At 47.5% G+C, this 12,570-nt stretch overlaps 1 protein-coding gene and 1 non-coding gene across 2 annotated transcripts; both read right to left on the minus strand.

The window, feature by feature from the left end:
- Positions 1–6,643: 6,643 nt before the first annotated feature.
- On the minus strand, positions 6,644–12,483 carry eif4a1.S (eukaryotic translation initiation factor 4A1 S homeolog). Its single transcript, NM_001092944.1, is given in 11 exon segments — positions 6,644–6,815; positions 7,052–7,131; positions 7,216–7,305; positions 7,521–7,658; positions 8,029–8,172; positions 8,480–8,589; positions 9,216–9,384; positions 9,931–10,070; positions 10,351–10,483; positions 10,768–10,816; positions 12,458–12,483. Coding segments are annotated over 11 exon segments (1,221 nt in total). The 5' UTR covers positions 12,481–12,483; the 3' UTR covers positions 6,644–6,670.
- Positions 8,253–8,390, minus strand: LOC121402333. Its single transcript, XR_005966764.1, has one exon. It is a non-coding gene; the product is annotated as a small nucleolar RNA SNORD10 (small nucleolar RNA).
- Positions 12,484–12,570: the final 87 nt, after the last annotated feature.

Raw genomic sequence — 12,570 nt, forward strand, 5'->3', positions numbered from 1 at the left:
TAGCGGGGGATCTTTTTTCCCCCCATAAATAAGAACACTGTACCAGAGCTCCCCCTTGAGACTAGAGGATATAACTTTCAGTTGAAGCAGAGTAGGAAGTTCATCACAGTGAGGCTGGGGAATGCACTGCCTGATGAAGTTGTGATTGCCGACTCTTTTAATGCCTTTAAGAGTGACTTGGATGATTTCTTGGACAAGCAGAATATCCAAGGCTATTGTGATACTAAAAGCTACTCTTAGTGTAGACAGTGAGATATATATATATATATATATATATACTGTATATATATATAGTTATATATATGTATAGATAGGTCAGTTTAGGTATGTCTATATATGGGCAATGGGTCTGCAGGAGTAATTCATTATTCCACCACTGGAGGGCAGGCTTCTAAGGATTCTGTTTGGTTTCATAGTGAGCACAGGGAGCCCATATCTCAATACTGACAGCAGGTCAAATATTATCCAATAAATGCATTACATTGTTATTTATTATTATTAACATGTATTTATATAGCGCCAACATATTGTGTAACACTGTAAAGTAAATCTGATTATACAACTAAATCACATGAATTCTATACATAGAACATATGGAGTTACATACATCACAATCAATACCAGTACAAAAGGTGAGGAAGGCTCTATGCAAAGGCTTACACTCTAAAGGGAAGGGAGTAATACACAAGGTGTGGGAGTGGGCAAGATCGAATTAAGTGGGTGAGAAATGTGGTACTGTATGTGGTGTTGCGTTTGGTAGTTAAGCAGAGTGAGGGTAGGCTTCTCGAAAGAAGTGCGTTTTCAGAGATTTCTTGAAAGCAGAAAGGTTGGGAGAAAGTGGGACAGACCGTGGGAGAGAGTTCCAGAGGAGGGGTGCAGCCCTTGCAAAGTCTTGAATGTGAGCATGTGAGGAGGTAATGAGAGAAGAGTTGAGTAGCAGGTCAGTAGAGGAGCGTAATAAGCGAGTGGGTGAGTATATAGAGATGAGTTCAGAGATGTAGGGTGGGGCAGAGTTATGAAGTGCTTTGAATGTCAGGGTCATTAATTTGAATTTGATTCTGAAAGGTAACGGAAGCCAGTGCAGGGATTGACAGAATGGCGAGGCAGAGGAGGAGCGGTTGCTGAGGTGTATGAGCCTCGCAGCAGTGTTCATTATGGACTGGAGAGCTGACAGTCTCTGGAGGGGAAGGCCAATTAATAGAGAGTTACAGTAGTCTAGACATGATATGATGAGAGAGTGAATAAGAATTTTGGCAGCATCTTGGGTGACAAATGATCATATTTTGGATATATTCCTTAGGTGGAAGTGACAAGATTTAATAAGTGACTGGATATGAGGAGTGAATGACAGGGCAGAATCTAGGATAACCCCAAGGCACCGGGCCTGGGGAGAGGGGGTGATAGTGGAATTGTTAACTATGATGGATACTTCCGGGATGCTACTGGTGTTTCTTGGAGGAAAGAGAACCATTTCAGTTTTAGAGAGGTTTAATTTAAGGTAGCGTTGTGACATCCAGGTAGAGATAGCGGACAGGCAGGAGGAGACGCGAGTTAGGAGTTCTGGGTTGAGATCAGGAGATGAGAGATAGATCTGAGTATCGTCAGCATAGAGGTGGTAGTGGAAACCATACGAATTTATTAATTTGCCGAGGGAGGAAATATAGAGGGAGAATAGTAATGGTCTCAGGACAGAGCCTTGAGAAACTCCAACAGAAAGAGGTAGGGGAGAAGATGATACTCCATTGTAGGAGACACTGAAGGAACGATTGGTGATGTAAGAAGAGAACCAGGACAGGGCTGTGTCACGAAGGCCAAGTGAATGGAGGGACTGGAGGAGGAGAGGGTGATCTACAGTGTCAAATGCGGCTGAGAGATCAAGCAGTATTAGTAGTGACAAATGATTGTTGGCTTTAGCGGTTAAAAGGTCATTAGTTAGTTGAGTCAGGGCAGTTTCTGTGGAGTGTTGTGGCTTAAAACCAGATTGTAGGGGGTCCAGCAGGTTATTGTCAGAGAGGAATGAGGTAAGTCGGTTGTAGACTAGGCGCTCAAGTAGTTTAGAGATGAAAGGTAGCAGAGATAGGTTGGAGGTTGTCAAGATTGGAGGGATCAAGAGAGGGTTTTTTTCAGAATGGGGGTGACAAGAGCATGTTTAGTTGAGAAGGAAACAGTCCAGTTGAGAGGGAAAGATTAAATAGGTGAGTTAAGGCTTTGATTAGACAAGGATTGGTATTGGGGAGAAGTTTTGAGGGAATTGGATCAAGCGGGCAGGTGGTAAGGTGAGAAGAGGCCAGAAGCTTTGAGATTCCTCATCAGTGACAGGGGTGAAGGAGCACAGGAGAGACTGGGGAGTGTGGAGGGAGGGTGGTGGAAGTCTAGGGGGGTTGATTAGTGGAATGTCCCTTCTGATAGTGTCAGTTTTGTTTTTGAAGTGCTCAGCAATATCTTGAGCAGAGACAGATGTGCATGGAGGGGGTGGAGAAGGGGAAAGGAGAGTGTTAAAGGTGGAGAAAAGTTGTGCTGATTTTTTAAAAAGGGAGTTAATGAGTGAAGTAAAGTAAGTTTGTTTGGCTTGGAAGAGGCTACTTTTATAAAGGAAATGACTGAAACAGTCTTCCTATAAAATAAGATTGTTTTGCCATTGCCGTGGATTTATACAGTGTTACCCTCAAGTACAAGATCTTATCATTACAGAGAAAAAGCAAGTCATCAGCCAGGCATTGTTTCAGCAGTCACAATGAGCAGTGAGTGACTGTGAGTTGAAGAGTGAGTATATTTACAAATAATATAAAACCATTGGAAATTTGCAATGAAAAGAAAATGACATTGTTGAATCTGAAACCCTTGGGAATGTTGCACTGAGCATTGATAAATCAGCCCCTGAGAGATGGGAGGCAAGTGCATGGTGGTGTCCTAGTGTCTCTTACAGGAGATCTCTGTCACTTAAATATATCCATTACTACACAAATTATGAAGACTGAATGCCACACAAGTGTTATTGCTATTATTTATTCTTTTTTGACCTTCTCCTGTCTCCCCTCTAGTCTGGCACATGACCATCAAGATGTATATCCCTGTGTAACGGGACCTGAATGGGAGCTCTGTCCCTCTCCTGTCTCCCTTCTAGTCCGGCACATGGCCATTGAGATCGTATATCCCTGTGTAATGGGACCTGTATGGGGGTTCTGTCCCTCTCCTGTCTCCTCTCTAGTCAGGCACATGGCCATCAATATGTATATCCCTGTGTAATGGGACCTGAGCTCTGTCCCTCTCCTGTCTCCCAGGGGAAGCTCGTGATGGGAAGGTAAGCGACCCTCTCACTGGCACACTGACTCCTGCCCGACTGTCTTACACTGTCTCATTCTCATCCCTTGTCATTCGTCTCCGTGACACAAACTTCCTTTTTACAAAATGGGAAGTGAAAGGAAGGCAGGATGGGCAGGGAAGATCTAATCCTGGAGCCCCTCACATAGTAGACCCTGGTACAGATCCCCATTACTTCTGTGCTGTGCCATGGATGATAATTCGCACCACAGTTAGGCGCCTCGGCATAATCGTTACGTTTTGGCACCTTATCCTCCGAACCCCGGAAGTGCGCGCAGGACTCGGCGTGTCTGGAGTTGCCCCTGAGAGTTAAGCGTTCCATAAGGTGCGCGCAAACAGCAACACCAGGCTCTAAAAGCGGGTGGCTGTGCCCAGTAAATAGCGATCCTCCTCAGCTTGCCAGTCCTGAGGAGTGGTGTAGGGCTGGGGATTAAACACAGAATGTGTCTCTAGAGCTAGGATGGCTCCTGCTCATAGTAAGCTTCTGATTTAGTAAAATAAAAAACCTGAAAAGAAGTAGATTAAACAAAACCAAGAACAATAATAAGTAAATAAAAAAATGTGTACTGTCCTAACCTCCAAGCAGGACAGAATAAAACAACTGAGGGGCAAGAGTTTATATGAAGAGGGCAGAGTCAAGATTCTATTTTTTTCTTCCGTCCGGCCTCTGGAGGTGGATACTTATCCCCAAGGTTGCTGCACTGACAGGAAGGGCCGTTCTAGAGAAAACTGGGTTTTCTGGATGTTGGGGGGGCACTCAGGATATACTTGGGTACAATGCAAGAATTCAGGAAATCCTATGCCCTCTTCATCAATTGTATGAACAAAATTTCAACGGGTAGAGTGGATAAGTTGATAGAGGTGTTCAGGCAGTACCTGTTGCATTTCAATGCTCACTCTACAAGGGCCGCATCCTGGGCCTTTCCATGCCAGGGCTCCAGGAGAAGATCGGGACAGCTGTGTGCTCCTCATTTTATAGTTTTATCAATACAATTGTCTGCCTTTGTGCACACAGTCCTTAAAGCAGGGCTTAAGCCAAGTGTGTATCTCTATATATTGCCATCTGGCTAGTGTTCCTTCCAGTCCATTAACTGAACACCTTTCCCCATTTTGAAGGCCACAGAACTTGGATCTACTTCCCTTTTGTTGTATGGACTGACTGCAGTCCTTCCTTTCATCAGAGATCCCTGCAACCTCAACATTTCCATTAATAGTCATGGGCTACCTGCCCCAAGCATCCCTCCTCCTATAGGCTCACAAATGGAAAAAATGCTGAAGCCAATACCCTATCCTCTCAGCTGCTGCTTCACTCGCACCCTTCTCCACACTCACTGAGGTCTCTGTTCTCCTCTCTAAGCCCATGTTATCTCCTGCTCTGTGGATCCTATTCACTGCTTTCTCATTCCTCCTGTCCAGGTCTGGGAGTCAAAATAGACCCAGGCATTTCAAGTACACAAAGGCCCAATCAGCTCCCCACCAGCCCCCTAAATAGTGACATTCTATGGCATCCCCTCAAGCATTTGCCAGAACCCACAGATTGCCAGTCCGGGCCTGCTAAAGTTTTACCCAACTTTCTCTTTACACTTATTTACCCACAACTCCATCAAAACATGTCCTTATAGTACCTTATCTGGATCCCACAATCCAACTCCAATATCTCCATTCCTCACCCTCTTAAAGTAGTCAATGATCTGGCCACTGCTAAATCCAAAGGCCACTCAATTTTGCCCAACCTGCCTACACCACTTCTTGTTGCTCCATATTCTGTATGCATTGAGGACCCAGTTGACTGAAGGATTGTGTAGGAAGAGAACCAACATTGTGCAATGTCTCCCATGCCAACTCCAAGCCTTCACCCACTCAGATGGGTGCCTCATGGTTCACATTCTATGTGGAGGTTACTGAAATCTACCTCTCCAGACCCTCAACCATCAATACATGCTGGGTCTTGCCTACAGAACCACAATAAACAAAACTGGCTGGGTCATATGCTCACCATCATACCAGCTGATAATGCTGCTTCCACCTCAGGAACATTTCCCATATACTACCTCACTTGGTCAAAATCCTCACCCATGCCCTAGTCATAGCCCATATAGACCCTTGTAACTCCATGCTCTGAAATAACCTGACTTTACTCCAAACACAACTGCCAGATTCACAACTCTACTTACAAGTGCCACCCCCCATGTCACTCAGAGCTCACTCAATTCTACTTACACACCACTGTCCCACCCCCATACATACTCTATTACCACAGGGGTTCCTTCTAGTCACTCCCAGGACTCATGCTGTCCCCATCTTCTGTTCTCTCAGCCCCAGAACCCTCATCCTCTGAATGCACCCCCAGCTTCAGCACTCCTCAGGCTGTCCCCCATCCTCTGAACTCACCCCACCTGTCACTCAAATACCACCTTTCCATAAGCCTATAACTTATGCTTTCCCCACTCTTAACTGGTCTCCAGATGTTCTGCACATAACCATACTATCCCAACCTACAGAACCCCCATAAGGTACATCTCAAATTCATTTTGCCCTGGCTACAAGTTGCCCAACAGGCCAACACAAAGGAGCAGTTGCTCATGGAGAAAGGCTGTCTACACCAGGTCCAGAAACTGATCAACTACAGCTCAGTGTTTATTCCTAGGAGATCCTGGTCCAACCTCCATTCCACCTGCCATATTAGCAAGTGCCACAGACATGCCAGAACCTGAACTCAGAATCTATCCGACGACAGCCCTGTGCAACCTACACTTCCGATATAAAGCAACAAAGTCTTGGAAGGGAAATAAAAGGCAGAATCCTAAAATCCTTTCCCACCAAAAACAGCACTGACAGGGTGGGTGGACAATATGAGCAGTGCTCCTCCAGCAGAGCCTTTAATTGGGGGGAAAGAAGTGAAACCTTAAGACAAGAGACAATACTATGTTGAAAAATTTTTATTCAATAAATACTATACAGAAAAAGCAAATAAAATGTTTAAATTTTGGGGAGTTTTGTAAAAAAAAAGAAAAAAGAAAAAAAAACCACATTGAGCTGCCAGATCTTAAAGGGATGAGCTGGGGACTTTGGTCCACTGATTTGGTGGGAAAAGTGCCGTTAGTGTTAACTTCAGAAAGAAACCACGAATGCGTATTACGGCCACAATACCTCAAAATAACATTTATTGGAATCAGTTAATGTCACAGGGAGCGGAGGCCACGCCCACTCGTTACAGGGCTGTGCGGTAAATGCTCTACACCCCCATTCAGCTGATGCCCCAAAGAAACCTTGGGCTCATTTTTTTATTTTCATTTTATGCTTTTTTCTGTTTTTTTTTTCATTTTTTTCTGCCCCTCCGGCGGGAGGTTTAGATAAGGTCTGCCACGTTCATGGGCATCTCCTCAACTGTGGTGTTGTAGAAAGTCTCTATGTCTTTCAGTGTGCGCTTGTCATCTTCTGTAACCATGTTGATGGCAACTCCTTTCCTACCGAAACGGCCCCCTCGGCCAATCCTAGGGGGAACAGGACATGTTAGATGCACCGCACCATTGGGATTCACAAGCAGGTGCTGCTGTTGGGAGACGTGTCGGCCATGTTTAAGTTGCGGAACACAGTGAGGCAGCATTAACCGCGGTGGAGCATGGACGCTTATTATACCAAGGGTCTACAATCTGATACCAGCACAGAGAACTGGCCAGAGAGGGAACCCGTGGCCCGTCAGAACCCGAGCCCCAGCCATTACACTTACCTGTGAATGTAGTTCTCTCTGTTGGTCGGCAAGTCATAGTTAATGACCAGTGAGACCTGCTGGACATCAATGCCTCGGGCCTGCGGATAGAACAGAATGTGAGCAGGACCATCCCCCACAACCAGGCCCATTAAATCTTTCTAGGAAGCAGCCATTGGACTCACCAGCAAATCTGTGGTAATCAGAACACGACTGGATCCAGATCGGAACTCTCTCATAATGACGTCTCGCTCCTTCTGGTCCATGTCGCCGTGCTGAGGGAAAGAAGAACAAGGGGTGAGACAGCTCCTCAATAACCCAACGGGTCATGTCCCCATTGCATGAACCAGTCGTCAAGCACAGGGGGCTGCGCTGGGATGAACATGGGACTTTTCCTCTGCCCCCGCCAGATATAAGAAACCGAGTCACAAGACAGGTCCTTGCCCAGTGACGGGGGGTTGCTATGTGTGGTTGCTATGGCGGGACTCACCAGGGCAGAGACAGTGAAGTCCCTCGCGTGCATCTTCTCCGTTAGCCAGTCCACCTTCCGGCGAGTGTTTATAAAGATAACGGCCTGTGTGATTGTCAGGGTCTCGTACAGGTCACAGAGCGTGTCCAGCTTCCACTCCTGCATTGGGAATGAAGATTGCATTTAGTAGGGCAGCACAGACAGGAGCCTCCAGTATACGTGTCCCCACAGCATGAACCAGCAGTCAGGCACAGAGTCACTGCGCTGGGATGAATATGGGTGAATTCCTCTAGCCCCATCAGATATAAGAAGCAGAGTCACAGACAGACTAGTCCTTGCCCAGTGATGGGGACAAATTCCTTCCATTGACCAAGACTTATCCCGCATATTAAAGCTTTGCAGTACTCCTATTGGCTAGCCTTTGCTGACTTGAGCACTTGGCTCGGAGCAGAACTGAAGAATGGACAGCCACTAAAGGTCAGCTATGCTCCACCCACCAGAGTGAATTGGCCCCCACAGGAACACTTACCTCTCGCTCAACATTAATGTAGAACTGCCTAATACCCTCCAGGGTCAGTTCTTCCTTTTTGACCAGGATTCGGATAGGGTCCCGCATGAACTTCTTGGTCACCTCCAGCACGTCGGCAGGCATGGTGGCTGAGAGCAGGACCACCTGTGGGGAGAAAAGAATTGTGTAACTGCTGCATAGGAGAGATCAGCTCACAGGTAAGTGCTTCCTGACGAAAGGGTGGAGTTTTCAGACAAACAGGTCAGATCATCTCCCAGAATCCTCTGCTCCAGCCAAACCCAACCCGCAGGACGCAGGCAGTGCAGGCCAGAAGCAGAGAGACGTGGGCATCAGATGACACGCATGGGATATCATCACTAAACACCCCGATTGTAAGAGGGTTGTACAGTCTTATTGGCTGGAGAAGCAGGATCTAATATCCATGAGGAATTTAGGGATAGGGTGCACTTACCTGGGCATTACTGCTGAGCTTCTGGAATATATCATAGATTTGATCCTTGAAGCCTCTACTCAACATCTCATCTGCTTCATCCAGCACAAACATCTTTATGTATTTGGGGGCTGCGGATACAAAGAGGGTGAGTGCCGACCCCATACCCAGTGTATTCTCTTCACACAATGCAGTGGGCAATCTCCACAAATACCCCCCTGTGATACTGAGCATTTGCTCCTAATCTGTAGTGAACAGTGCTGCTCCATTCACAGCTGATCTGTCCCCACAGCATGAACCAGCTCTCAGGCATGGAGGCACAGGGCTGGGATGAATATGGGTGATTTCTTTACCCCCGCCAGATATAAGAAGCAATGCCATGCGACATGCCCTTGCCCAGTGGCTGGGGAGCTTACAGACTAATGCCCAGGTGATGCCAGACAGCAGCTGTAGTGTCAGATTAGAGGTGCTTCAGATCTTACACATACAGGGTATATTAAGCCTGCACAAGATCTCTGGCCAATAGAGCTTACAATTAAAGGCACAATGACATCTGGATATTGACAGCTGAGTCCAGTGCTTAATTGGATAGTTAAAGTGGCACCAGCATTTAGTTTAGGGAGTGTTCTGTCCAACTGCACTGGTATCACCACACATGGCCTCATGCCAAGCACCCATTACCCTCTAGTACCAGCACCCAAGTGAAGTGTAGCAGCACACCTCCAACCATTTCCAGTCATCTTGCCAGGATACTCACAGAGGTACCGCCTGTTCAACATGTCGAACACTCTGCCCGGGGTGCCCACAATTATGTGAGGAGCTTCCGACTGCAGCTTCTGTACTTCAGCCCTCACGTTGGTGCCCCCGATGCAAGCATGGCACGAGGCACCCATATAATCTCCCAGGGCCATAACTACTTTCTGGATCTGAGGAAGGAGACACAAGCAGAGGATCAGCTTAGTATTAATGGTAGTATGGCCGAGGCAGGAGTCTCACAGGGAAGGAAGGATCTGGGCAGACAAGCCTCTACCTACAGAGAAGGATCTGGGCAGACAGGCCTCTACCTACAGAGAAGGATCTGGGCAGACAGGCCTCTACCTACAGAGAAGGATCTGGGCAGACAGGCCTCTACCTACAGAGAAGGATCTGGGCAGACAGGCCTCTACCTACAGAGAAGGATCTGGGCAGACAGGCCTCTACCTACAGAGAAGGATCTGGGCAGACAGGCCTCTATCTACAGAGAAGGATCTGGGCAGACAAGCCTATCTACAGAGAAGGAACCATACAGGTGTCTGTCCCCACAGCATGAACCAGCTCTCAGGCATGGAGGCACAGGGCTGGGATGAATATGGGTGATTTCTTTACCCCCGCCAGATATAAGAAACAATGCCATGCGACATGCCCTTGCCCAGTGACCGGGGAGCTTACAGACTGATGCCCAGGTGATGCAGACAGCAGACATAGTGTCTTACCTGCTGGGCCAGCTCACGAGTTGGTGCCAACACCAGGGCCTGTGTGGCTTTCATATCCAGCTCTATCTGTTGGAGAATGGAGATGGCAAACGTGGCTGTCTTCCCAGTTCCAGACTGAGCCTGAGCAATGACATCATAACCTACAAGGGCAACAGGTATGACATCACTCACCCCAAATTGCACAAAAAGGATTGGTAATGAGGCTCAGAACTAGCAATTTAAGGATAGGCACAAACCATATACTTAGTGTCCAATACAAAACTAACACCCAAGTGCTTCCTACTAAATGCTATGAATTCGGCTCTCTAAATTGGTACATTTCCCAGGAGCCCCTACTGAGCATGCTCCCGAGTGTTACGAATTTGTCCCATAGCAACAGGAGTGTTACGACTTTGTCCCATAGCAACAGTCAGTACTTACCCTTGATACAAGGCATAATAGCTCGCTGCTGGATGGCAGAGGGTTTCTCAAAGCCATAGGCATATATACCCCTGAGCAGGGACTCTGATAGACTCATATCATCAAAACTATCCACAATTTCATTCCAATTGCTCTGCAGAGAGAAAGGAAGGGTTAATCCTCTGCATTGACACACCCATTATATTAGACTGGTGTCTAATAAAAGGGCAGCCAAGTTTGGGAGTTTTACTTTGAAAGCAGCAAGTAAGTTGCAGGTAAAACTTAGTCCCTGTGTAAAATGTATAATGAAGCAATAGAATTCTTAATGAATCAGATGAAAATTGAGTGTAGGACTGGCCAGATATGGGATGAGTTTATTATTAAATATATATACACATATATGTCTGTCTTTCTAAATAATCATATTAGATACATTACCTCAATGATCCCATCAGGCTCCATGCCTTCGGGTCCATTGTCTCTGGGTCTAGAAATAAAACAGAGGCAGAGTGAGTCTAGAAGCAATAACAGCCAATCAGATGTATAGAAATGGTGTATAATCAGTATGTGCAGCGGCCTCAAAGCACACTTCTTTAACAGGCCCAATACCACCCCATTATAAGAAACCCCTACTTAAGGCATATACCAGCCGAGGGGAACCAAATGGGTCAGTATTAACCCTTTATGTGGGGCAGGAAAGGCATGAGTACTATCTAGGCCAGGCAGGGGTTAAACCAGTTGAAAGGTGGGGCGCGGGTAGGGTTGCCACCTGGCTGGTATTTTACAGGTCTGGCTGGTAAAAATGATGGTTGACCTAATGTTATTAATAGTGAAAAAAGATAAATATAAAGGAAGGCCGGTATTTTTTCCAAAAAGGTGGCACCCCTTGGCGCAGGCAAGTTCACTCAGCAATAGAACGGGGGGGGGGGGGTCACGTGGGCTAGAGACGTGGAACAGACTAGCGGGGGCAGCAGTAGGTAATGCGCAGAGACAGATTTTGGGTGGGTCGGTGCTCAGCACAAAGGGTCTGTATGTAACGTGGGCCCTGCTCTGCGCTTAGTCACACGCTCCCTTAGCAGCAATTACCCTGAGCTTATGCCCCTCCCCCAATGCCTGGGGCAGACTCACTGCTGAGAGACGCCATCATGTCTCGCCAATAGCAGGAACCTTTATATAGTATATAACCTCTCCACACGATCACTGACCCACAAAGCTTACACTCTAGCCCACCTATACGCCTGTGTGCTGCATGCTGGGAAGAGTAAGTTGACTTCTGGAAGGGGCACCAGGAAGCGCCCATAGCCAACACCCATAAATGGCTAGTGCTGTGCCGGGAGTTGCTACTACACACAAGTTACATCAGGGGTCTCACATATAGAAAGAAGTGGAGTGAATCAGCAGGGGGAGCCATAGTGTGACGTCACACAGGAGTCATGAGATCAGACACGTGCGGGGGTGACACTCACTGACCCTGTCCTGAGGGAGAAACTAAATCCAGCCCGGGAGAGAACTAGGGTTGCCACGTGGCAGATATTATAAAGGCCTTGCAGTAAAATGCTGGTTGGTCCCAGTGTTTTTTCCAGACGAGATGGAAAGTGTAGAGAGGCCTCAGTCACACACAGAGCAGCACTGGGACTAAAGAGTCAGCTCAGAGGGATCAGTAACAGACACTCAGCATTAATCACACAGGCAATAGCCCCTCATTCCTTCCCCTCACCCCCATCCCCCAGCCACGTGCACAGCCGGAAACAGCCGCCATTTTAGCAGAAAGCCATCCCCCTCCGCCGCCATCTTGTCCTCACCTCCCTCCCCCCACCAGAGCGACAGGACCGCCATGACACCTCCCACGTGGGTGGGGAGAAGGGGAAAGCTGGAAGGCGACGGGGTCCCCGGCATAGAGGAAAGACTGGGCCTTCGGAGGCTACAACGACTCTCCTGACAACAACACTATGACTAAAGACTGTGCGACTAGAGCGACTAAAGACTGTGCGACTAGAGCCTGTGCGTGAATAAGAGACAACGGCCTGACACAACTCAGCGACACTCACACAACAGCGATGCCCTTAAACCCACTGCCGTATTAACCGTATCCCATCCCGAGGCCTCCCGGCCGCTCCCTGACACTCACCGGCTCTCGTAGCTCGCAGACATTCTTCACAGCGGAAGCTTCTGACAAGCCGGTGACCGTCCCTTATATAGCCTCTTGCTGGCTCCGCCCCGTACGCTACTGATTGGTTAATG

Source organism: Xenopus laevis, chromosome 3S, assembly GCF_017654675.1.
Source record: "Xenopus laevis strain J_2021 chromosome 3S, Xenopus_laevis_v10.1, whole genome shotgun sequence".
Taxonomy (NCBI): domain Eukaryota; kingdom Metazoa; phylum Chordata; class Amphibia; order Anura; family Pipidae; genus Xenopus; species Xenopus laevis.